The sequence below is a fragment of the Xiphias gladius genome, chromosome 21, assembly GCF_016859285.1.
Source record: "Xiphias gladius isolate SHS-SW01 ecotype Sanya breed wild chromosome 21, ASM1685928v1, whole genome shotgun sequence".
Classification (NCBI taxonomy): Eukaryota; Metazoa; Chordata; class Actinopteri; order Istiophoriformes; family Xiphiidae; genus Xiphias; species Xiphias gladius.
Genome location: NC_053420.1, coordinates 4717190 through 4742445, shown reverse-complemented (window position 1 = coordinate 4742445; position 25256 = coordinate 4717190). Strand labels below are relative to the sequence as shown.

Here is a 25256-nt window from a genome sequence, read left to right as displayed (position 1 = left end):
GTAAATAGAGAAAAAAAAAAACAGACAAACAACAAACAACATAATAAATGTTTGAGGGGTAAAAAGAAAATATTTCTGGTGCTTCTGAGAAAGCTAGACTGCACATCCTGTGCTTTGCCTTAATTAGATTTTTATTCAATTAAATGTATTCTTTCAGCATTAGCATCCATTTCATCAAAAGATCTGACTAAAGTCAGATCTTTTCTCTTTCAGCCGAGATAGTATTGTCTGTGTCCAAATTCAGATATAACTTCCTACTCCGTGACATAGAATTCCATTGTTGTCTAAAAACTCTTAAAAAAACATTTAACTAACCACACTATTACACTGGGAGACATGCTTTTTTCATTACCATGAACACACAGTGTAGTTTACTTTGATTCAATCCCACATGCACTCTCCTTCACCAAATTGTGTGTTAATCCACCGCTAAAAAAAAGTCCCCAACAAATGAACTATTTCGTTCTGTTTGAGTAACATTTGCAAATAACGACAGTGCCCAGAAATTAGTGAGGCTTTTTGAGAAAGGAAACCATATAATTGTGAAGTGTTTGAGGAAGGAGCCATTGTACTTAGACCTGAGTCTCACAGACAAGTTAGGGAAGTCAGAGTATTGAGAGAAAAGCTTTGTATTTTCCTTTGTTGACACCTTATCCTTTATACATCTGTGAATTCACATCACTATAATTGGGAATTTCAGCAAACATCTAAGATTAAATTAAACGTTTATATTGGCCCAGTGGTCTAGACACTAAGTTTAAAAAACACTGTCGTATAAAACATAGTACAGGGACTTTATTCTTACAAGGCTTCTTAAAATATTTGATACCCCTTAAAGTATAATACTGCATATTTGTGTATTTCTGTGTAAAAATAAAGCAATATATAAAACTGTTTGAGCAAACATATTCTATTTTCTGCATGCTAAAAGCTCAAAGTAAAATAAAAACATGTTTTAAACATTTTATTTGCGAGTTTCATAGCAGTGCTAAAAGCATTACACCCTGTAAGATTTTTGGAAAGTTCACTGTGGTGCAGTCCTTTGTGATAAAGTGCTTTCATGCAATGAATTTTAGGCAAAGTTACAAACCAAGGACCAAACCAAGAAGTGATTCACCTCACTTCAAGTGGTTTGCTTTAGCATGAAGTTTTGATCTGTTAGCTTGGAGTTGGATCAGGGTGTAGTTGGCTGTTCAGCAGCGAGGGTTGCCCATTCGACAGTAACAGACGGTTCTGAAGAGCCGACACTGGCAGAAGGCACAGAAATCACAGCACACATTTCCTGCAGATTTACAGTTTCCCCACAAGGGAATGCAGTCAGCAGGAGGAGGAGGGCGCTTCACATCAAATTTGTTCTGAGAGAGAGAAAGAGAGGGAGAGAAGCACTAACGATACATGAGAACATAATGTTAAAGTATTTTGCTGCTCTCATTCGAACAGCAAGGAAAAATAAAATAAAGCAGATATGATAAAGCAATAAAGATCACTACAATGTGCGACAACACTGAAAATATGAGCGCAGATAATTGAAATATTTATGCGTTTAGAGTGAAAATACTGGTATGGACAGACACTGAGAGAATAGGAGATATGTTTTTAGCATGGGAGTTCTCTCTGGACTTTGGCAACAGTACGTGTGGCGAGATAATCTCAACTCAAAAGGCAGATTTATTAGCTTTTTCTAAGATTTCGATCGCATCTCATGGCCAAGATAAGTACCATGACAAGCAGTTGAAGATTTAGAAAAAGCTAGTGATCAGATGTTTGGAGTTGAGATTATTTTGTCGCACAAAGAAAATGTTGATTAACTCATACTGTGAAGAATATAATATTTTTACAAATGATAGAATACTGCTAGCAAAATAAAACAGTCACACACTGCCAAAAACTTATTTTTTGCCCACCTTTTTTTGTTTCTTTGCTTTTTTGTTGGTCTTCACTGATTTGGGTAGCTCTGAAAGAGAGCATTAGAAAATAAAGATACCTCTAGAAGTTTCAGTGCATAAAAACATTTCCCATCAGCCTACGCACTGTTAAATAGCACTGCATTGATAGTGACAGTTGGGCAGAGGTTCAAGCTTTACAAAATCCCTTAAGAAACTCACCAACAATGACAACAGGGGGTGTTCCTTTCTCTAGGCTTTGAGACAGAACATTAGATACAACAACCCTATTGGTGGAGAGTCTGTCCTCTGGGATCATGTGGGCAGAGCCAAGGAAGTACTCTGTTGTGGCGAGGACAAAGCAGCCAAGCAGCAGGAAGGCATTCATCTTTCTCTGAAACAAGAGTAACAACAATATATCCATGCTAGTGTTTTTTTTGGCAAGCAAGCAGACCAATTTTCCCAGCAGGAATTAAAAAACATACACTTACAGTGTGGTCTTTTTTTTTTTAAATAAGTGAGTGAGTACCAGTCATCATCTTAGCACAAAGTTTTGGTTACTAGTGAGAAATCTTTTCTACCCAGAGGAAAAACAACCTCAGAAATATCAGTTTTCATTGAGTTTCCGTCCAATTGTGTTCTATGCCCATTTTGACTTTGTGCATTAGAAAAACTCAACAGAAAGAGGCGTTTGCTTTCAACATTACTGGCATCGTTACAGCACACTACATTTTTCTTTTATCCAACTGCATTTAATCGAAACATCTTTCCCTTTACTGCACAGGTTAGTGTCAGTTATTCTGGTATCACAGAATCTAGGTAATGTTTTTAGCTAAATGCTCATTTCACGATGACAGTGTTAACATGCTGATGTTGAGAGGGTTGTACAGAATGTTAATCATGTTCGACATCTTTAAAGTGTGCTACAATGCTAATATTTTGTAAACACGATTAAACACAACGTACGGGTGATGCTTATGGTAAGGTACTAGTTTGATAAAAATTTTTACCAGTGACGATGCTAGATAAAAAGGTAAGTGAGCACACCAGTCAGTAGGATTCATCCTCTTGTGAACCATGACTGTCTGTACCAACTTTAATGCCAATCCATCCAACAGTTGTCATGACATTTCAATCAAAACCACCAATGTTAATCTCCTGGTGGCGCAGGATGAAAAGTCAGCGGATCACCAAAGTCAGACGTCTTTGTCCCCTGGGAGCGATGGATATGTGTACAAAATTTCACTGCAGTTCATCCAGTATTCTTTGAGCTATTTCAGTCTGGACCAAGTTGGTGAACCAGCAGACATTGCCATCCGTAGACCTCCTGTAAGGTGGCTAAAGTAAACATGGCTGTTCTGAGTATTTTTCATCAGACTCCTTATTATGTCTTAATACATTCCTTTTTTTTAAATTTTTTTGTCTGTAGCATCTTGTCTCACCCATTTCACGCAGTTTGAATGGATTATTTCAGGGTTATCTTCTCTGTTACTGATCGATGGACTAACAAAGTTTGATACTGTGTCTCATATTGTGTCCATGCATGGGGTAACATTGTCAAACCTGAATGTCTTGTTCAGGACTGCGTGAGTCACCTGCATGGCTCTCTACTTGCCTGGCCTCAGCATTACAACAACCGTTTGTTTGCTTGGAATTTTGGAAGCAGGTTTACAATGACAGTCTGACTTCTGCTGCTTTTTGAATTGTTCCAATATGTGTTGCAACCCACATAATCAATGCCATGTGGCCTTTTTGAAAAAAATAACCAGTTCCTGATGCTTCTCTGCAAATCTGACACAAAACTTCTCAATTCTTTCTGTGGATTACTGTGTGTTCATGTGTGCTCTAGTTTTAAGTCTGTTCCTTGACAGTTGTCTAATGATGTTGCTGCTACAGCCAACATTGCCACTAGCTTCATCAATATTTCTGCCCGCAGGCTGATCCTCTCAGCTAGTGCTGGTGGCAGAACTTCTTAGTAGCAATTTCCTCAGACATTGTGGAAATTAATACTGATCTTGATCTTGGATGTAGCTGCTGACAATATTTTCTGCTTTGGCTGTCTTACGCCGGCAACGAATGCAACTCTAACATCCAATCTGATGTCACATTTTTGCCGGGCCACCAAACCATGCTTTTTCATTGCCTTTATCTTATTTAACGGTCCTGCGATCTACCCAAATCCAACATGCTTAGACTAGGTTTTTGTAAGAAGAGTCTCCATTCAAAAAGAACCTGAGAACAGTCTGACTTCCAAATAGAGCTGAGGACAATTACACCTAATCCAAAATGTACCAGCTCTGGCAGGAGTATGATGCTGCACAAATGGTCACAAGCTTCGGTTACTGACTGGTAGGATGAGATTGCAAATATACATGGCTGAAATGTGTTTCTTGCATAGGGTGAGTGGGCTCGCCATTAGAGATAGTGAAAGGAGCAGACATTCGGAGGAAGCTCGGAGTAGAGCGGCTACTTCACATTGAAATGAGGCAGCTGAGGTGGTGTCCAACTGATAGGAAACCCCGGGATAGACCGAGAATACGCTCAAGGTTTTATATATCTAATTTGTCTTGGGAATGTCTCAGGATCCTCCAGGACGGAGCTGAAAGACCTTGCATGGGACATCTGGACTTGCTTGGCCTGCTGCCGTTGCAATCTGTCCCTGTATAAGCAGCAGAAAGTGGATGGATGAATGGATGGATGATAATGATGCACGATTTAAGATAGTAGAGAATCTGCTTGGATACACTTGGTATCGTATATTAGCAGAGCCGGCAATACAATGGGGGCACTACCTGGCCTGAATAGAAGCCTTGATCATATGTCAGTACGGACAAGGACATGGAAACCATGAATTGTCCTTGAATGTAATTCGAAACCGGCCTGACTCAGATCTCAGCTATCTCAGATACTAGGAACTGATCAGACCAGTGTAGTTCTAATCCCTAAAGGAAACCTACAGACGGGTGACAAATTAAAGGAAAGACCAACATAAAGTGCCTTAGTAAGGCGTTGGGCCAACACATGCCGCCAGACCAGTTTCAATGCGCCTTGGCATGGATTCTTCAAGTCTGTGGAATATACTGCAGCGATGGAAACCATTCTTCCAAAAGATAGTTCCTCATTTAGTGTGAGGATGATGGTGGTGGAGAGCGCCGTCTGACACGTCAGTCAAGAAAGTCCTACAGGTGTTCAGCTGGGTTGAGATCCGGTGACTGCAAAGGCCACAGCATATGTTTTACATCATTTTCATACTCAAACCATTCAGTGACCCCTCGTGCCCAATGGATGGGAGCACTGTCATCCTGGAAAAGACCACTCCCACCCTTGATCAAATTTTCCTTTCAGTGCCAAAACACACAGAGTTAACATTCAGAAATAATGTTTTTCATTCTGGACAAGAACTCCAACGGAAAAACAAACTTTCGAGGTAGTATCAGGGCTGCATAAAACAACACATGAGAAACTCTGCTTCCTTTCACACACTGATCAAACGCTAATGAATAGTAATAACACTGTGGAATGAAGCTGAGCAGGGGGCTGCAGCACTGTGGGAAGTGTAGTTTGAGCTTCTTGGCAGAGTTGCTACTTTGAAGCCAGTAGAAAGGTTCAGCCAAGCTGTGTGTTATTTCTTTCACCTGTTTCTCTGCTATTCCACACTGTTTGTACAACAGATAGTCTATCCAGTGTCTTAGTTTTTTATATCCTCTCAGCACCAGTGATCTTCATCCAGACTTTTATTCTAACCTTCTCTGTTTATACCTTTGTGTCGCGTTTAGTTGTTAAATCTCATCTCTTGTTTATTCTCTTCCTCACAGCCGGGTGTTGCTGAGACTGTGTTTAATTTGGGTTGGTTCCGGGCTTGTTGGCTGGCTGTCCTTGTTTTCTATTATATTACCGGAGGGTAGACAAAATAATGTAAAACACCTGTAAAGGGATTTAAAACCTAAGTTAATTGCGACAATCAGCGCTTTGTTATGTGACATGAGACAGTGTTGCTCATTCAGTGGCCATAATAGCCATTTATTCGTATCTCTTTATTCAAAAATATGGAAGTAAGTGGAATATTTACCAGTTTGCTGCAGTGCCTTTGACATAAAAAATGAATATTTTCTAATTTCAATTCTGATGTGTGTTTTGCAAGCTACTGTGAAAAGTACTTTTCTGATATTTACCCTCTGGAGTCTGTCATGCTTCATTTATAGTAACACAAACTTTATATATATATCAAATACAGACAATCTAAGAAAACATGTTGAAAGTGCTGACATGGAGCTTTCACACAGTATCTCGTATATGCCTGTATACCATAAAACATATCTTTAAACAAATTTTTGTATTATCATTTTCAATGATTTACAGGTATTCTGTACGTGGACTCTCAATGAAAAAGGCATAACAGTGGGTGGGGGTAAAATAACTTTAAACTTAAAAAAAACTATAATAGTTTCATTCCTTACATTTATTCCTTACATTTATTGCTGTATTTGTGTAAAGATATTTGTGTAAATAAAAAAGATATGCATGAGGGGTAAGGACAGTTTAACAGCTAATAATCAAAGACAAAAATGAATGGATGACCAAAGGTTAACCAAAATGAACCTGGATTCAATTCTTTACGTTTTGCCTCTTTTAATTCTTCACGGTGAAATGATTTGTACGCATACAGTTATAGAATTTTGAGATATTGGGGGGAAGGATATGGCCGTTTTTCCATCCAAATAATATTAATGTCTTGCTTTTTGGGTCTCACTGTTTGCCTTACTGACTGATGAAGTTACACCACTGGTCGGCCAGCAGATTGTTGGAGTTTCCCGCTGGCCATTGCTCGTTCAAAAGGATTTGGCGCAAACAGTTATTACATCATTAAGGGGGCGCCTAAAGACTTAGCACCTTTGTTGCTAGATTTACAGCCTTTTCTCACCTCTTTAGTTACTTTTTTTCCCCTAAAAGCACCTAACAACAAATGTAGTGGCTTTTTGGACAAACCTTAGCTACTTTTTCTGTGGAAAAGAGTCGCCAGTTTTGCCTGAGTGATCGTTTTACAAGTAAATACAGCTGAAATCACAGCACAGCCGTTGTCTTTAACGTATGTGTCTGGTGATTTTGTCAAACGACGTCGCGGTTGCAGTGCAGAGCAGCAGCTTGGAAATGGCTTTTAGGTGACTGCTGGTTGACATGCAGTCTTACTGGGCTGCATTTGAGTCACTATTTTATACTGAAAACACGTAAATGAGAACAGCTTCCCTGGAAATTCAGCCATGTTAAAATACTGTATATGTGAGCACAGAGAGTAGGAGAGACACTGGGCAGAATGCAAATATGACACGACGATGCCATGAATACAATATTTAGCTTATTATGTCATCTAGCAACATTCAGCAACTTTTCCAGCAGGCTTTAGCTGTTTTCCATTGAAAGTAGCTGTTTACAGTGGTCTCACAACAGCTTTCAATTACTGTACATCCTCAATGTCGCACGTTTACCAGCCTTATACTAGGTTTTGATTTGGTCTTATTTAAAAAGTGAAGCATTGGGTTCTTCCTCCCTCCCCACCCAGCCCAATCATTTTTTTTTTTACAGTCCCTAGCAGGGCTCCAAAGTGGCAAAAATCATCTGTAGCTGCAAAAATGATTTGACTTCTCATAAGGAGATGTTGTTGAGAATCATGACTTGTGCCAAACACAAACTCCACAGTCCACAATGCGTAACCAAACAACTGGAGATGGCATTTAGGGGGGAGATAATTACTATACTATAGCATCCAAGTGCATGCAATGAACGTACACAAACATGACAAAATCACGCATAACAAATAATACATACAAGAATGTTCAACTTAAGTGTTTGTCATGTGACATCTACTGTAGTGATGATTAATAAGGATGTGCCAATCTGATAATTAGCATCAACAGTGAGTTACTAAATTCCTTTTCAAATATATGGAAAATGTTGCAGCAGTGTCATATGGTGCTCAAGGGTATTGTCATTACATTGACAAAATAGAAAAATAAAAAAACAGATATTGTGGGGTTTAAAGGGGCCATTTGTAAGCTTTGCTATTGCTACACAACAGCGTTAGCATTAACAGCTGTCTCCTTATCAGTCTAGAGGACAGGTTGCGAGTTCAGCATCAAACTTAATTCCTTCACTCGCCAAGAGCTGTCTCCAGCGGTGGAGAGCAACGCCAGTGTTAACACGTGTCTCTATCACCTCTTTTCTTCTACTCCTTTCTTGTCTAGTGACTCATTATAGCGTCCAAACTTCCCTGAAGAAGTAGCGCTGCTCAGGGGGGCGTATTGAAACCTCATGTAGCGTAACCATAATGACGGCTGAAGCTCTTGGCAAGCAACCATCATCACCACCCGCGCCCGGCAAAAGGACCACGTTTGGCGGCAGAGAAAACTTTTTTTTTCATCCATAACAACTTTGGAAACAGTTGTAACTGACATGAATCCAAGCTGGCTACAGAAGCTCTTCTTTGTGTAAAAGGAAACCACAAACCCTTTACAGCCACCTCTCAAGCCCACAGGGATTTTTTTTTCTGATACTTGTAAAACTGGATTTTGGGTTGAGTATCATTTTAAACCATAAGCAGTTCTTATGAAAGCAGTGGCTGCATTGAGCAAGAATCTAAAACACACTGTATATGTCAAATAGCATCTCAGACCACCTTGATACATCCCCTGCCCAGTGTCTGGTTCAACTTTAAAGCTCCAGGAGAGGATCAGATTGGCTGTGATTCATGAGGTTCTGGAAACTATACTTTAGCACATTGAACCATTTCAAAGCAAAAATATTTAAAGAGGTGAGGCAATAACAGAAAACTCATTAGGAAAGTTAACAAGCAACAGAAACAGATGTAGATGTGTGCGCAAAGTATGAAGTATAAAGTCTAGTTGCTGTACACACTGCTGTCCAGATATGAGATGTAGGCTGTAGAATGGTGCAGGGAGAAGAAAATATCATATCACAATAGAAATATCCAATTATGCACCATCATTGGCAGATTGAGGTTTAGATAGGCAACAAATAATTGTTGTTTCAACAGAATTTAAATGACTACATTTCAGTTTGAGGTAGGTCCTAACTACATGTTGATATTACAGTCAACTATGCATCTGTTAATGTTTACCAAAGAAAATTTTGTCCAGGCTTGAGTTTCCTCTATCCTGACATGATATTTTGAGACTGTCCTCCCCTAAAAAACGACCCTATAGTGCGTCTGTGCAAGACGACCCATAGTTATGTTTTATTGCTCGGTGGTAGTAAGAGGTCGGTCGGTGGATGGAGGGGTCAAGAAAATACGGGAGACACGGGAGACAGCTGTTCGTTTCCCATTTGAAACCAATAGTCATCGTTGCTTCTTTTGACCATGAACGTTCCACAACTTTAATTGCATGTTTATTAACGTAACAATGACGACAAAGGTCCTCCAACCTCAATGAGGTACATATTTTAACACCACAGAATACACCACAGACATGACCGGAAACTCTGTCCACAAGGTACAAAAGCTGCACCATAATGCAGGAAAAACCAGCTGACTATGAGCTACAAGGAAGACTCGACGAAGGTCACGGAGAATACTTTTTCGAACGTTTAACAAGATGTGGAGCAAAGATGAGGGAATATTTCTTTGGAAAGTTGATATTTCGAAGCAAAATGAAGCCTTTGTGTCAAATTTGAGGGGTGACGTACACCTGCAGCCAGCAGGAAAGAGAAAAAAAAAGAAAAAAGAAAAGGATTGGGACAAACAACATTAGAAAATACAGTGGATGACCTTAAATGGCTCTCAACAGAGCGTCCGGAAAGTAATAATAGTCACCAAAAAAAAACGGAACCACCGTCTGCCACCACAAACTGCACCAGGGAAGACAACCGCAAGACAGCTGCAATGTTGGACAAATTTTACCAATTATTCTGTTATTGAATTTCTAAAGTGAAAATACTACTGTCACTGCAATCGCTGGACTCCTGGAGCAGTGGTTGTGTGGTGCTGAATGGAGAGCTCCTGTAAAGTGCAGTTTACATACATCTTTTAATACACTGCAGAATTCTTTGTTTCTGTTGGAAAAATATTATCGCTCTATCTTTGGTTCGTACTTTTCTTGTGACTACATTTAATGCTCTAACGCTTAACACTGGTTGTTCATTAAAGTGCAGTCCACCCAGAACTTCTTTATCTGGAGTTTTTCCTAATTTCAGGTCCCAGGTTGAAAAGAAAAAACAAACAAAAAACAAAACTAATTTGATCTACAAACGACAGATGTCAGATTGGGTAATGAAGTAATAATTTCATTTTGATTTCATTTTGGGAAAAAAACAACAATGGACCTCGGGTTTATAGCAACAAACAACTTAATAAGTTGCGGCTGATCAGCCACAATATATAAAAATCCGTTATGTGTACATGTATCCAGACCTTTTATCTGCTTAAATTTTTTCATGAAATAATGAGGGAACAGGTCAATTACGGCCACGAAAGTAACTGTCAGTCAATTGTCCAGTTACTTTTGAGCCTCTGAAAATGAGGCACTATGTATAAAAATAGCTGCATTTTTGCCAAACCCCTTGAGTTAAAGCCAAAAGTCTCCACTTCGGTCGCATCTCGATGGCTTCGGTTCAAAATCCACTGTGGTGGTGTACGGAGGCAAGATTGCGAAAACCTAGTCTCCGTCCAAGTACTTGTGTGCCTACCTGCACATTAAGTGTTTCTCCGCGGCATCTGGGAAGTTGCTATAAATGACTGAAGGTTACTTCAGATATCAGTTCCTCCTGTGACCTTCCGACCCTGTTGTGTTGTCGCATACTGAGTGCATTATGTAATTTATGTGCCAATTATCTGATCAGCGCGCACACATACGTGGTTGCAAACACATGTGGGCGTACATAAACCACTCTCTCTCTCTCACACACACACACACAAGCAACTGCTCTTGGTAAATGAGATTCTGCAACACCATTCTCGCTTCCTGTGCCGCTCTGTTTTCTCCTTGTGGGAGCTGCTCTCCTGGGCTGTGCTCTCTTGCTGGGCAGCCTCAGCCTATCCTCATGGCACAGTCAAATTCCTCATTCCCCTCTCCCTCGACGATCACTTTTTCTGTGGGTCTGTTTATTAGCAGTGTAAAATACACGGAGGTTACAAGGTGATGCATCAAAGTTTCCACTAATAACTGTAAATCCTCTGGTTATTTGAAAAGTGGTGATCATTAGTCTCACTTATGTGCTGTAAATTTGAAGGGGAAAAGGGGTTGCAGCTTCTGCTTGAGGTGTGCATACTATCATTACATCAGGCACACTTTTAATTGATTAACGTGAAAAAAGTAGGTGAACATAGATCTTGGCAGGAGAACAACCAACCAGATGGTATCTATTTCACCTAAATAACTGGCTCTCACTATTTAACTGCAGTTTCCATGCTGGTAAAATAAATCTCATTCTCTTACTAATAATAGAAATCAAAATAAAAACATTTAAATATACAAAAACGCTGCTGAAGCTCATTTAAACTAAGCTAAATACCGGAGTAATTTAAAAAAAAAATACTAATATACAATAATATAAGGTCCAGGTATGATGGCAGCCTGACAGGTCAAAAGGGAAGAAAATCAAACTTTATTTAACCAGACAACCCGACCGAGGCCAGTTCTTACATCAGGAGATGGTCAGACGGGGTTTCTGGCTGGCCACACCAAGACAAAACATCCGACGTGCACCGGATAAAAATCAATCCAACATCCTCTGTCTGACCTAGTGGCGGCTGAATAACACGCCAATACCCTGGAGCCGTTTTCACGTGTAATAACTACACATTATGGTGCTTTTTGTTGCTTTTTGTGTCATTTCTCTACTGACTAAGCCCTGGTCCGCCCCCCCTCCCCTCCCAACCCTCACCAAAACGGCTTTAAATGACACGCACCCCACTGCTTCATCACGATCTCTGGGGACTTCAGCTGGACAGGACTCCCCCCACTTTCACTTGGTGGTGGACTGCCCTACCAGAAGATACGGGACCCTGGACCTCGATGTGTATTCACGTCAAGAGCCCTGGAGATTCCACCTCGCACATAACGTTCCGCACATTTGCATTTGTACATCTGTCTATTCATTTACCGTGTATGGATTATTTATTATTATTACTGTCTATTTCTTATCTAGTCTTTACGTTACTTCCTATTGCAACTGTAGCAGAGCCGTTTCCCTTTGGGGATCATTAAAGTCTCTCTGATTCCGTCTTCTGGTGATAACACACAGCCCCGTTGCTTTGTCTGTTCGAACAGACGGACACGCACACTCCTATTTTCTGAAGAATCGTGTACTGGGGTGGAACTGGAGGAAGAATAGCATCAGACCATTCCGGTGGCCTGGTTCCCATTTTGAAACAATTTTCAGTAATTTTCATCGCCATGGAAATCGGCAGTAAACGCACGGGGTTTCTTTTTAAATTCTCTGCTCTGCTGAAGAGGTTGCTGGTTTTGCTTTTACATACACACCTGCATTGTTTCCCCTTTTTCTTTTTCACTTTCGCCAACAACTTTGTTGTTGATGCAATATTATAATTTAACAGTTCTTACAGTTCTTTACCTTAGAAAGAAAAATCAGATTCAGACAAATCATTACATTTGATCTACATTTAATTTAAAACAGTTAAAAGTTGGCAACAACTTTTAATGCAGGGGCAAACAACAACATACAAAGACACAAATGTTGTATCATATTAAAGGGTCTCTTAGTTTGAAATAAAATACTGGCCTCAAAACATACTGTGACTTAACAAGTCAGAATTTCAATTTCATGGAGTGCACACTGATGAAAAGACAACCTGGGATCTCGCTGGGATGACGGCCTCTACAAAGTAACAACCCCTCATACCTAAGTGACTAAATAACGACCCAGAGGCTTTGTTGCCTGGGAAATGGGAAACGTCGCCCTCACTTTTCAAAACGCTCGTTGTGTCCCGTCACACTTTCACCGCTTTCAGTTCGACTTTCTCAGTTAAATCTCCCTCAACAGCGACTCCTCTGACTGTTCAGCTGCCAAAATCCGATCGGAGAGACGATTGGAGTTGATCAGAAGGTCGATAGCCTCATTGCTATTTTTCCTTTCCTTTTTTTTTCCCCCACCAGGTTTCGCCCTCTCAGGCCACACACAGATGAAGGTTGTTGGGGTAGAGGCAGCCTGAGAGGACACCACAGTAACTCTCCAACTCCTCTGCACATTGTGGGTTCACAGTAAATGCCGTTTTTGCTTAGTTAGCAGTCTCCTAAAATTACACTAGATTTGAACATTAAAGATGAAGGTTTCTCTCTGTAGTAAAGAGGCAAATACGACACGACCTATTATAAAGTGAACTGGTTTAATGCCGCCGGGGTTCACATAGATTTTTTTTTAAACGCTTGAAGATCCAGTCATCACAAAAGCGTGTGTCACGCAGGAGAGCCAATAAAAAACCAAAAGGAATGGTCAAAGTCGTCATATTGACATTTAGGGTCTCGAATGATTCACAACATTCAAGAAAAGACGTCTGGACGTTTGGTAATATTCTCAACATGAGGAAACCACTCGTGAGGTCAGTCTAACGTGTGATTGTGTGTCAGTTACGGTTAACCAGTGTACGTAAACCCGCTAGCGAAGGAACCGTGGTCACACAATCTTCGAAGCGAGCCACAACTCAACATGCACCCGCCTTGTAGGTGCGCTCTGGTACCGAAAACAAATAGCACCACACCTCTGATAAAGCGTCATGACGCTCTCAAGGAATAAATAATATAGCCAATGTATTTTTCAATCAATTAACTGCATATTAATAATTATGGGAAACACAGAAACCAATGTCATCCTAATGGTGTATTTACAGCATTTCTTATTTGCTAAATTGATATAAAAATGTGACAGTTGCAACTCAAATGAGCGTTTTCATAACCGTCACCGGTATGGTTGAGGTCTGGATAAGGTCTGTGGTCGCATTACTTGCAGCACTAAGTTGTTCACGTTTGTTCTTCACCACAGCTGTCTGGAGTCTGGCGGGCTGACCATCAGATCTTTGTAGGTCCATTCAGTGTCACTGTGGACACAGAGAGAGGACATCATCATCAACTGCAGTGACCAGAACAAAGCTTTAATCTAAAGATATATCCAGCTCTATATGTTGAGCGTCAAACACTCACCCCCTGTATTCTTGAAAGCAAGCTCTGAAAAGTTTGTGTCAACTGTTCGGATTTACAGCAGTTACAATGGATTCCAAGGAGAGGCGTGTCGCATGACCAAAAACAAACAAAACGAAACGAAAAAGTTTCCAAAATGCCCTGTAGAATCTTTGGAAAATTACCCCTGCAGCATAATCCACATTTCCCAGTGATGATGCATATGTTCAGCACGTTCCAAACACCCACACTCAAACAACCAAAATGGCTGAGTAGAGAAATCCTTCATTTTTCACCAGGACAGAGGGTTTATCAGAGAGGGTTTGGTGAAAACAGCTGCCCGGTGCTGCTGGAAAAGACCGAACCATACAGTAAACGTATCGTGAAACCAAAAACAATGAGCTCAAAGCGCTAAAAGAGCTAAAAAAAAAACTCATTAGAGCTGCAGGACTGGTTATAGTTCTCTGTGTTTTTGCCACTACAACCGCCTTACGCATCACACAAAGTCATCTGATGTAATGCTGATATCAGTTAATGGGGCTTTAAGTTTTAAAAAATGTATGTTAAATATTGGTACCAAAATCAGAGTGCATTAAATAGTACTAGACAGAATCTATGTAAATATGTACGTAGCAAGGCTCCCGACGTGTTAATGACACTTTAAACTCACAAAGTTTCTGGGTCAGTTGTTCAGGGCACATCCCTGGGAACTGTCAAAAAGCCTTTTTCAGAAATTTACAATCCCTCACAGAAAACCAGCTGAAAAAGTTTCTTGGCACTATAACCTCTGCTCACTTTAAAGGGGAAATCGGCGCTGACAAAATCTTAAAGTTGGCTCATCAGATATTGTATTTTTTGTCTAGGTTTTTAGTTAAGGGGACTCTGGGTTCCTGTTTTACACGTGTTGTGGAATCAGCGCTAATGCTTGGTTTGATGGCCCGACTACTGCCAAAACAGTTGAATCTAAACTCTTCTCACGGAAATCAACATCGCTCATACTCAGTTTGAATCCAAGTGTGTGGAGACAATTAGCCTAGGAGTATTTCAGTAGGATTATATTTGTTTTTATGGTACGCTAATTGTATTTTCTGCTAGTTTTGACATGTTTCTGCCCTAGTATTGTGTAATTTTGATGTGTATATATATATTGTTGCAACATATATTTATTCTTTATTAAAAAAACCAATCAAGGAACTGACATTGCCAGTTAGGTCACACGGTCAAAACCAGCTCATAGCATTTTAAACATACAGTTTGGTCGAAAAATCTGAGACCACTTTAGTGGACTTTTAGACTGCACTGTATGTTTTTGGTCGCGCTTTCTCCTTTTTTTTTTTTTTTGCCTGAGCAGAATACGAGCAGAAAGGAAAAGGGAAGGCACTGATCAGATTTCCGCAGGACGACTTCAATCAACCATCAAGTTGCTGATTGAAATCATGCTGTTTACACGGAATTCCCACTGACAGCAAACCTCACGTAACGCAGGTTCACAGCGGATACCGACGGTGAAATCGCATTCAGGGCTTAAGACATTGTTCACTAGCTGTTAATTGAAGTTAGGTAAACCATATCTACAGCACAATCATTGTTCATTATTATGCATTACAGGTCGAGTTTTTGTTGTGGATGTACAGTTATCACCTTATAATGCTGATGTTATACAGTTACATTGCTAGTTATTCTAATATAGTCATTCCTCTATATTTACAGTAAAAGATAATGCGCCACAACTGCTACATTTTGCATTATAATTACAGCTTATTAAATCCGATGGAAAGCTTATGTGATGAATTTTAACTGCTTTTATCAAAAATTACAAGTGTGTAGTAAGGAGTGAGCTTTTTACTGAAAAAGCACATTTACATGCAGATACATAATTTATGTGATGTAATTGTGAAGTATTATAGGGCTTTGTTTGCTATAAAATGAGAACTAAAATCCCAGCGCTCCTGTGTTTTTTGTTGTTCATTTATTTGTATTCACTTTTTTATGTCCCGAGCAAGACAGCAGAGAAGCGTTTGTGTGCAGGGTTCTCATTACGGCATTAAAGCCATAATTTTCTCAGTATTTTGATTGATATTCAAGAGCAGCTTAAAACTAATTTTACTAACACTATGATTACACTCCAGATGTATCAATTAAACTTGTATTGGCTAATAAGCACGTGATGTTTTATCGACTTTTAAATTGACTTTCTGTTTCGGCTGCAGTTTTACAGTTTACCAGTCATGAAAAATCTCTTTATCATTTGATAATTGTTAGTTTAATAAAAGTAGAAACATATTTGTGGAATTATAAGTACAATTTCAACAGAACACGTCAATTTTTGCAGCTGTTACTGACATTTACATTGTAATATCTCAGTGTACCCTGAAATTAAAGCACAGAACAATTAAATAATAATTAATAAATCATTTTTAAAAAAACATTTTTTTTGACTCATCCACAGTTGTTGCGCTCTTTCTACAAAGGACGTTAAACAATGTTTGGAAAGTTCGTCCCAACAGTGTTGCAGAAGTTCCCACAAATGCACTCTCCCCCCCGTGCCATAGTCGGGCTGGCCATCTTACCAACTGGGACAAATCCCGCTGGGCAGTGGCATAGATGGGATGGTGGACCATCAAGAGAGCTGCGCACGAGAGCGGGACTGGGCTCACTGGCCACTCAGAACCTGGCTTGAACTCTGGGGGGGAATAAATCTAACCTCAGCACAGGGCGGTTGTCGACATGTTGCCAAACCTGCGTGGATTGGGAAGTAATGTTTTCCACACAGGTTTTCCCCCGGCAGTAACTGGTAGGTTGTTTTCCTCGGTCGTTGTCAGACGGCCGACGGCGATTCCCCACCCAGTCTGCCCGGTCAGAGAGACAGCCCGGAGCTGTGGCGGTGGCACGAGTAGGGGACAACTAATGAGAGAGGCCGAGGAACATTTGGGACGGGGAGAGCAGCTGGAGCAGCAGTATCAAGAGCTGCGCTTTGAGGAAAGAGTGGAGGAATGTCTTTGGTCTATAGCCTGCTCGCAGTCACTACTTCTCCATCCTCTCATGTTGGACCGAGGGCAGACTGGACGCTACAGTGACTTGCTATCACCTCCTGAGCTATAAAGCGGTATTACGAGTACATGTCTCTGCAACGCGATACATAGACGTCTTCGACATGACGTTAAAAACTTCTACTTCTTCTCATTCTGTTGATCATTTTAGTCAAACTTTGAATGTTTTACCTCAAATATTTACACGTGGCCCCTTTAAGCATCTTACCTCCGATCAGAAATCTGCCGTTGACACTAGAATAACAACCCATTGTTGCTGCTAGAGCACAAGTACGACCAGTTTTCGCTCGTCCCTCTTTATTTGCTCATTTTCACAAGGCTGTGACACACCGATCCCCGACAGTTGCTGTTAGTGGACCGAGATCGTGTAGTCGGTAGATTGCAGCCCCGACGGCGTTGATGCTTTTGCTCCGAACGGAATCATAAACATACGTCAAGATGCGAGGCAATGAATTCACTCCCACTGGCACACACGGCAGAAGTTATGGTGCTCAGACGCTATTTACAACCTGATCATTCCATTTTTTTTCTCTCTGCGATTAAGCCCAAAAATGTCAAAACGCACCGAGGTCACAACACGGAATCGATCCAGATATTGGACAGATGGAGTAAGACTGCCACAGTTCACCTTATCACTGATTAATTTGTTTTTCGTCATTAGGCCCAGCTTTTTATTTTAACCGTGTATTTGCATTGCACCCAGTACACTTTACAGGCCACAGCTGGAGAAATCCTTTAAAAGCAGCTGGCGCACAGGGAGAAATTTTTGAGGATTTTTTTTAACAAGCTCACAAAGGATGATTTTCACTAAATTCAGCTTTTCTCTCTTTGACATCCAAGATTAAGGCACGAGGATCATAAAAGAAATATGTTTGAAATTTCTGATACATGCTCCATTCGTTTGAGCCTCTGATTTCCCCAGATTGTGCTTTCCTTGCCGTGCTTTTTCGCTCATCGCTCAAACGATGTTCCTGCTTGAACAAGACAAGATCAAAATTTTCGTTCGCCTTACCTGTTGTTCCCGGGTCAGCTGTCTGTCAGTCTGTCACGCTCTCAGTTTCTCGTTTTCTCTCGTTTCTATAGTGTGCTGCTCTCCGATCTCCTCCCCCCCCCCTTTTTCTGTCTCGCTACACGTCTTTATTTCTCTGCCTCTTTGGTCCACAAGTCACCACTCTCCTTTCCTCTCCTCCCTCTCTTTTACCACACTTCACCTCTGATTTTCTCGTTTTTTTCTCAATCTATCTTCTTTTTTTGCCCTGTTTCACTCCTTCCCTCTCACTGTCTAAGTTCCCTTGCCTGTTTCTCTCCCTGTACAAGTTTTTGTCTTTCCCCAAATCTCCTTTTATCCCCCTCTCCTCCGTTTCGTCTTTTATCTCTGCTTAAGTAGAAGTACCTTGCCCTGCTCTTGATAATGAAGACATACTGGGAGGTTTGTCCAGGAGGCGGGACCAGTGCCGCAGTGGGTTGGGGGATGGAAAAGGTCAAATTATGCAGAGGATGGACAGATAAATGTGAACCAGACCCTCCTGTGAAGTTATGTTTCTGGTAGGTGTTACCACTGCATATCGGCCTTTTAGGAATTTCTTTCCCTCATTTCTCTTTCACCTGTTTCATACCCTTTGTGTGTGATGTTCAGTTATTTTGTGATTGTGATTTCCCACGTTTCCCAGAACGCCATATTGGACATACAACATAAGCTGCGGCTCTTTCACAGACAACACACTAAGTTTAACTCTAAGCAGGTGTTGAGACTGTAGTGTGTTCCCATTGGAAAAGTTACAAAAATTGGTGCACTTGAAAAAGACTAAGAGTTCCCAGCCATACTAGCAGCTCTGTCAAGCTGTAATTAAACACAAGAGTGCTTTAAGCTAAATACGCATGGCAACACAATAACAATGCTAACATGCTAATGTTTATCAGGTATTATGTATCCCCGTGATCCCCATCTTAGTTTAGCGTGTTAGCATGAGTATATTTTCTAATTGGCACTAAACACAAAGTACATCTTATGCTGACAGGGTGGTTTTATTCGTTTTTAGGCCATGAACCAAAGTACTGGACAAACTGAAATTTCGGCCTGATGTTGGTGCTAGCTGAAAAGTCAGAGGACCACGAAAGTTATTACAATTCATCCTGGGGGGACCGTGAGTGTTTATACAAAATTTTGCAGTAATTCATCCCATAGTTTGTTTCACTTAAAGCCAAAAATTGTCAACCTGCTGGTGGCCCAAGTGGAAAAGTCAGGGGATCATCCTTTGTGGACCACAAATGTCTGACCAACCCACAGAGCCACACTAACATTTTGAATGGAGACTGCACTAGCTCTCTTGATGAAAAAAAGCACAAATGAGTATTTTCTGATGAGTCGTTCCCATATTTGATTGTTTTCAGCCATGCTAGCATCGCTCTATGGATGGTGCTGTTGGTCTGTCCACCACTTTGATCCAGACTGAAATATCTAAACAACAACTGAATGGGTTTCAATTACATTTTGTACTCACATTTATTGTCCCCAGCGGATGAATTCTATGTGATCTCCCCAGACTTTTCCTCTAGCTCCACCAGACGGTAAACATTTTTTAATTCATTTTTATTTATTTATTTTATTTTTTTATTTATTTATCTATCTATCTCTTTTACATGACAGACCTGGCCAAAATGGCAACATAAAATAAGCGTCAATAATCTACAACAGTCACACATAACAACACAAGAAAATGCAACAAAACAGGGCCTGAGAGACATGAGAGGTGAAACATGACTATTTAAAACAATTACGTTACTCATGAGGCACTTTTAGAATGTGGTTTGAATGTCTTAATGTGAAGGCAGTGTTTGTAAATGAAGTTTATCTTGTAAATTTTTCCAAGCCCAGGATGAATAAGAAGAAAATGCAGTTTTACCAGGATCTGAGCAGACTCTAGGGACCTTACATCAGCATGTTGAGGTTAGCATTTAGCTCAAAGCACTACTGTTCCCAAGTACAGCCTCACAAAGACACTAGCATGACTGTAGACTCATGTTTTCCTATATATTCTAGTAAAATTGGCCACGATCATTTCAGGCGTAGGCTTTCGGCTTTTAAGGCTTTGTTCTGATTATAATTCTCAAAAACTACCACAGTTATGTTTATGAAACTGTAATGATGATTGTAATGATCTCCATCCATGTGGTTTGTGCGAAAGGTCAGCTGGATCATGATTGACAGACAGCGATTCAGAGTTAAATGGCTGTAAAAACAATGCAGTTGTCTAACTGCAGTTATATTGAGTATTTTCTATATACATTTGACGCTGTACATATTGATCTAATTATAAGCTTCAATCAGAAGATGCTCTCCAGTTATGCAGACAACTCCATAAAGAAAAGTTACGATACCAACTGCAGCCAAGCGTTATTGTTTATGGGGAGCATTGGCATGGCAGGAACAACATGTCTGACCAACCATTCAGTTGGGGCCATCTGTTGTTTAATTTCTCTGTTGTGCTGCAACTCTTCAACATTAACTCATAAACAGCAAATAAAATTTCAGCTCTGCTGCAAAGGTTTTGTGAAAGAGTGTTGGCTGCTGAAACCTTCAGCCCCTCCGACTTGGTTTCTTTGGCTCTTCCGACTTTCGCTCAGCATCTACCGCTGCCAGCTTGCTCGTCAGCGTTTGAAGTGGAGGGGAAGATGGCGGTTTCAGTTCAATGTGCCAATACATGAGTACACTAACATGAAGCCAAGCAGCTGTGATGGTCATAAATAAGGTAAAAATGAAATATCAATCATGTTTAGAAGAATGTTTCTGTCTACATGTATGACATTGGCAATAGTAACATGTCTGAATGAAGTCTTAGGAGAAGACTTTACATGGCGATCTAGAGTAAATCATAAAAGGCAATAAATCACAAAAGGCCACAATCTCAATATCTTAATAAATGGCAGAATAATGTCGGATGCTTTTGAAAAGTGGCAGGTCCCAAAGTAAAATTGGAAGTGGAAAAAGCATATAGTTCAAAAGGTTAATTAACAATTAAATGTATCACTCACCTGCTTTGGCTGTAAAAGTTTATAGTTTCCTCCTTCATATAAAGCAGTGTTTCAGTTACCACGTACTCCAATGGGGACACTCCTGCAGCATGAACTACTTCTTCGCCAGCCATTCGCACGCTCAGAACGTTCCAGACACCTACAAAGTGTGTTTGCCAAAATATGGGTGAGTTTATTGCTCCTGAGCTTTCTCAATCATGAATGTCACATGACAGGAAACTTGAGAATCTCTGACTGTCCGTCCTGCTGATGGGGTCAGTGTTTACATCAAATTAATTTTTTTTAATCTTGTACAGTACCCACATTCATTCCAATTAAACATACTTCAACTTTTTTTTTAAACCAGGATATTTTTTGTTCTCTAATGGGAGACTTCTGTGCTTTTTTTGTTGAAGGTACCCTGTGAAAGTTTGAGCACTAGTAGCGCAACAGAACAGAACAGAACATTGTGATGAGTGGGTACCCCTTTTGTTAGTAGGGCAATAGTCCTTCCTCTGTTTTCGTATTATTCCGCCTATATGACAGCTGGTGGCAGTACTGTGCAAGGAGACAAAGCAATGCACAAACACGGAAAAACATGGATGTAAACAATGCAGCATTTGAAATATTTGAAAATCTAGCTCTGCCAGTGTTTTATGAGAAAGGGAATGCTTTCAACACATTTGTTAAGCCTCAGGGAAACATGCTCTGAGAAACACTGAATGTAAACATAACTCTGTTTGTTTAAAAGAAAACTCCGAAGAGCAAATTTAAATTGAGCTGCTGCCCGTGTGGTGGTCCATCACAAAAAAAATCAAGTGGGGGATGGGGGTTGTCATGTCCCCCCAGTATAATGGCTCCAAAAGCTCAAGAAAACCAATTTCCTCTGCTCAATATTCAGTGTTAAACTGACTGCAAAACACACTGGATGTTCCCCGTGCTTCATGTTGGTTTTGATGTCAACCAGCAACAGTCAACACAGCAGCTGTGTGTACAGCTTGCGAGCACATGCTAAAGTTTTTAGCCATTCTGATTCCTCCACACGCTACACGCGGAGTTGATCACTGACAGGTCCACCACTTAGGTAAAAACCGTCTTTAAATCTCAGCATCACTGATGCACACAATATAAACAAGTGGGTTCCTGCTGTTGATCATTATCATCTGATGTCCGTCAGTGTAACAGGCTGGAGGGTGATCTGAGTTTCACTCTGTCACTTGTCTATTGAAAACTGAGTCTGTGGTCGAATTGTCACTAGACTGCTTCACTGTGAACCGTCCAGGTTATCATTGTGTTGTTGGTCAAAATGCACACGCCCGCGGGGGACGGTTTCTGTGCACTGGAGCTCGCATTGTCTGCAGTGCGTGGTCCTTACCACCATCTAACATGTAGCTGGCGGTTAAAGAGTTCATATTTAAATCGCGGAGAAATAATTAGTGTTTCGTCATATTTACAATATGTGGTCACACGCAGACTGTATGTCAGGTGTGTGCTCATTCGGATACAAGTACGAGCTAGTACAGACACAGCCTCAATATGTGAAGCCTGAAATGGCCAAAAACATACAACAAATACATAAACAACAAATAACTGAGTAACTGGAAAATTATACTTTCCACATCCACATAACCATGAGTATCCCACCGCTTAAATTTTTTTGTCAGCAGTTTATGTCCGCAACCAATCCCCATTTTGATTTCTAGTGTGCTTTTTGTACGTCCAATGTAGTATGTACCCATAGCTACATAATGAAATTGTATTAGTCTGAATTTTACTGGCAGTGCTCTCCTAGCGTTGCATGTGAAGGGTCAGACGTCAGCTACATTACACCGGTCTCCACAAGGAGCGGACCACCCAGCTACGCAGAACAATGTTCACCTCCCTGATCACCCACTTTGCGGTCCAAGGAGGCAATAGTTAAGAGGCCAGCAGTCCTGCCTGGATAATACTCCTCTGTGGCTCGACCTTTTCTTTTTCTTTAGACAGACCTTGTCTCTATGTCAGGGAGGTAACTTTAAAAGATGAGAGACTTCTTACAGATTTAGGGGATGACTTCCGCAGCATCAATCAGCCCGACAGTAGTTTTAACGTCTGTGTCACGTCTGTCATCTGAGATCTGGGGCTGCTCCACACTGCGTGCCTTTAATCTGTTAATGGTTCCACAAGTGGACATATATTACTCAAATCACCAAAGTCTTAAAATACAAAAGCTCTAACATGGTTAAATGAACAAATAATTAGACCAACATGTATGAATACACATGGTAGGATTATTCACCTTCGATCCATGACCTGAAAGAAAAAAACTTTGGATAAGAAACTCAGGCATACGCAGAGTTGCTTTGGGTTAGATTAGGATTTTCTATTTTCTCTGAAAACTCAAGATAGATTTTAAGATACTGCACATATGGTCCTATATGCCAAGTAATCTTTGGCCCTAATGTTCAGTTTCCTTAACCCACTGAAAAAACACATTTAACATAGTTTCATCAGCTTGATACTTCATGACACTCCCTCGTTTAATTAGAATTGTCTATTGAACATGATGTTGAACAGATGACATGTTTCACAAGCACAGAAAATGACACATGAGCTCTTTCTGGGGTCTGAGAGACCCCAGCTGTAAAACATAGTTAAATACAATGGATTTTCATATTCTTTATATGTGTGATTGGTGTTGATAATGTTCTTTATTCTGCACTACCCCTCCCAAATCCCCTCAAATCTATTAGGATTTACTGTATGTTATTGGAGTTTTATAACAGTTTCTTCATAAGATGTCTAAGAGGCAGTTCAAATTTTCTGGGGTCTTACTGACCCCAGATATAAGTAACGTCTCCTTCAAGTGCAAGCCCTGTTCGTGGCAAAATGAAGGGTAATCACTTCAATACTAGAAAAAAGTATTCAATGGAAAAAATGTTTTGCGGTTGCCATTCTTTTTAATCATACAGCCGTTTTAGCATTACAGTGATAGAAGCCTGGTTCCAAACATCTGAATCATATCGGCCTGGTGTTGTGCTCATTAATGGCTTTCTCCCTGGTTGGAGATCCATCGTAGCCATTTCGAGATCATAGAACGCAGAGAACGACATCATCCAATCTACAGTTTGATCTGTATAATAGTATTGTAAAAATACAGTAACTTCCACAGTCAGTAGTGGTCAGTTAGAGGTAATATAAACTTACTAGCAGATTAGCTTGCTAGCGGCAGTGCTACCTTGGCTACTCCGGTAGGTCATGGACTGCAGCCTTGCAGGTCGCAGTGGTATGTTGAGAGTCTTCTGTGCCTGAGCCTGAAAAATGGCAGCAATTCCAACTGGAATTCAGCGTGTCATGTTAGCCAGCTAGAGGCCACAGATGTCTGTCATTGTTTTTGAAAATGTGAGAACAAGTGTCTCAAAAAATCTAAATCTAGAAAACTTCAACTCTAAGGATACAGTCACAGTGGGAAATGGTACAAACCACTGCAGACCTGTGCCCTATTCTTGATTATGATTGGTCTTGTTCAATAAATTGCAGTACACTTGATGTCATCTGCTTTGATCGATTGTAGTTGCAGCTTAAGACAGACGTTGACCTGAAGCACAAACTGAACTTCAAATCAACCACAGACAACTTTCATATACCTTCTATATGCTAGATCGACAACTCAGGCAGGTAATGCCGTTCTTCCTTCAAGTTAACTGTCCTCTACATAGCAGAGGAAAAATAAACAAAAACTGAAAGGCAAACGCAAAACCCTCTAATTATAGAGAGAAGGCACATGTTAATCATTGATCGTTTCTACAAGCATCTTAAGTAGTGATGACATAATGCTTAACAGCATTTGTAATACTAATTTTCAATCATTTTAGCTGCAAGATAACATTGGAAGACAGCGTATGATATTGATCATTCAGTGAAATAAAAAGCCTTTGTGGCACCTGAGGGACTGGAAACACTAACAGGCAAACAGGGAACCAGAAATCAAGACTCCAATCAGTGATCCAGTCGTCTATCCTTTGGATGTTTGGAGAGCAGCTCAGCCAGACCTGATTTTGTTTGTCCGCCGTGACCCTCCACCCCCTCTCTTGGAGGCTGTACTGGCCGACCTCTGCAGGAAATTGGCTGACATGGGAGGGTGGTCTGCTGATGTAGTTCCCCTTGGTACTTCCTGACGATAAAAGATG

The 25256-nt window shown here is 40.5% G+C and overlaps 1 protein-coding gene across 3 annotated transcripts in view; it reads right to left on the bottom strand.

Annotated features, from left to right (window-relative positions):
* Positions 1-25256, bottom strand: part of asip1 (agouti signaling protein 1) — a 37946-nt gene continuing 12690 nt past the window's right edge. Inside the window, exons 1-4 of one of the 3 annotated variants that reach the window (XM_040158589.1) lie at positions 18089-18170; positions 2106-2277; positions 1905-1954; positions 1-1355 (exon numbers count right to left, since the gene is read on the bottom strand). In XM_040158589.1, coding sequence (XP_040014523.1) covers positions 1194-1355; positions 1905-1954; positions 2106-2271 — 378 coding nt within the window. In that variant the 5' untranslated portion in view covers positions 2272-2277; positions 18089-18170 and the 3' untranslated portion in view covers positions 1-1193. Of the gene's footprint in view, positions 1356-1904; positions 1955-2105; positions 2278-2893; positions 4728-18088; positions 18171-25256 lie in introns of those variants that run through there. The other 2 variants (XM_040158587.1, XM_040158588.1) reach the window with 2 other exon arrangements.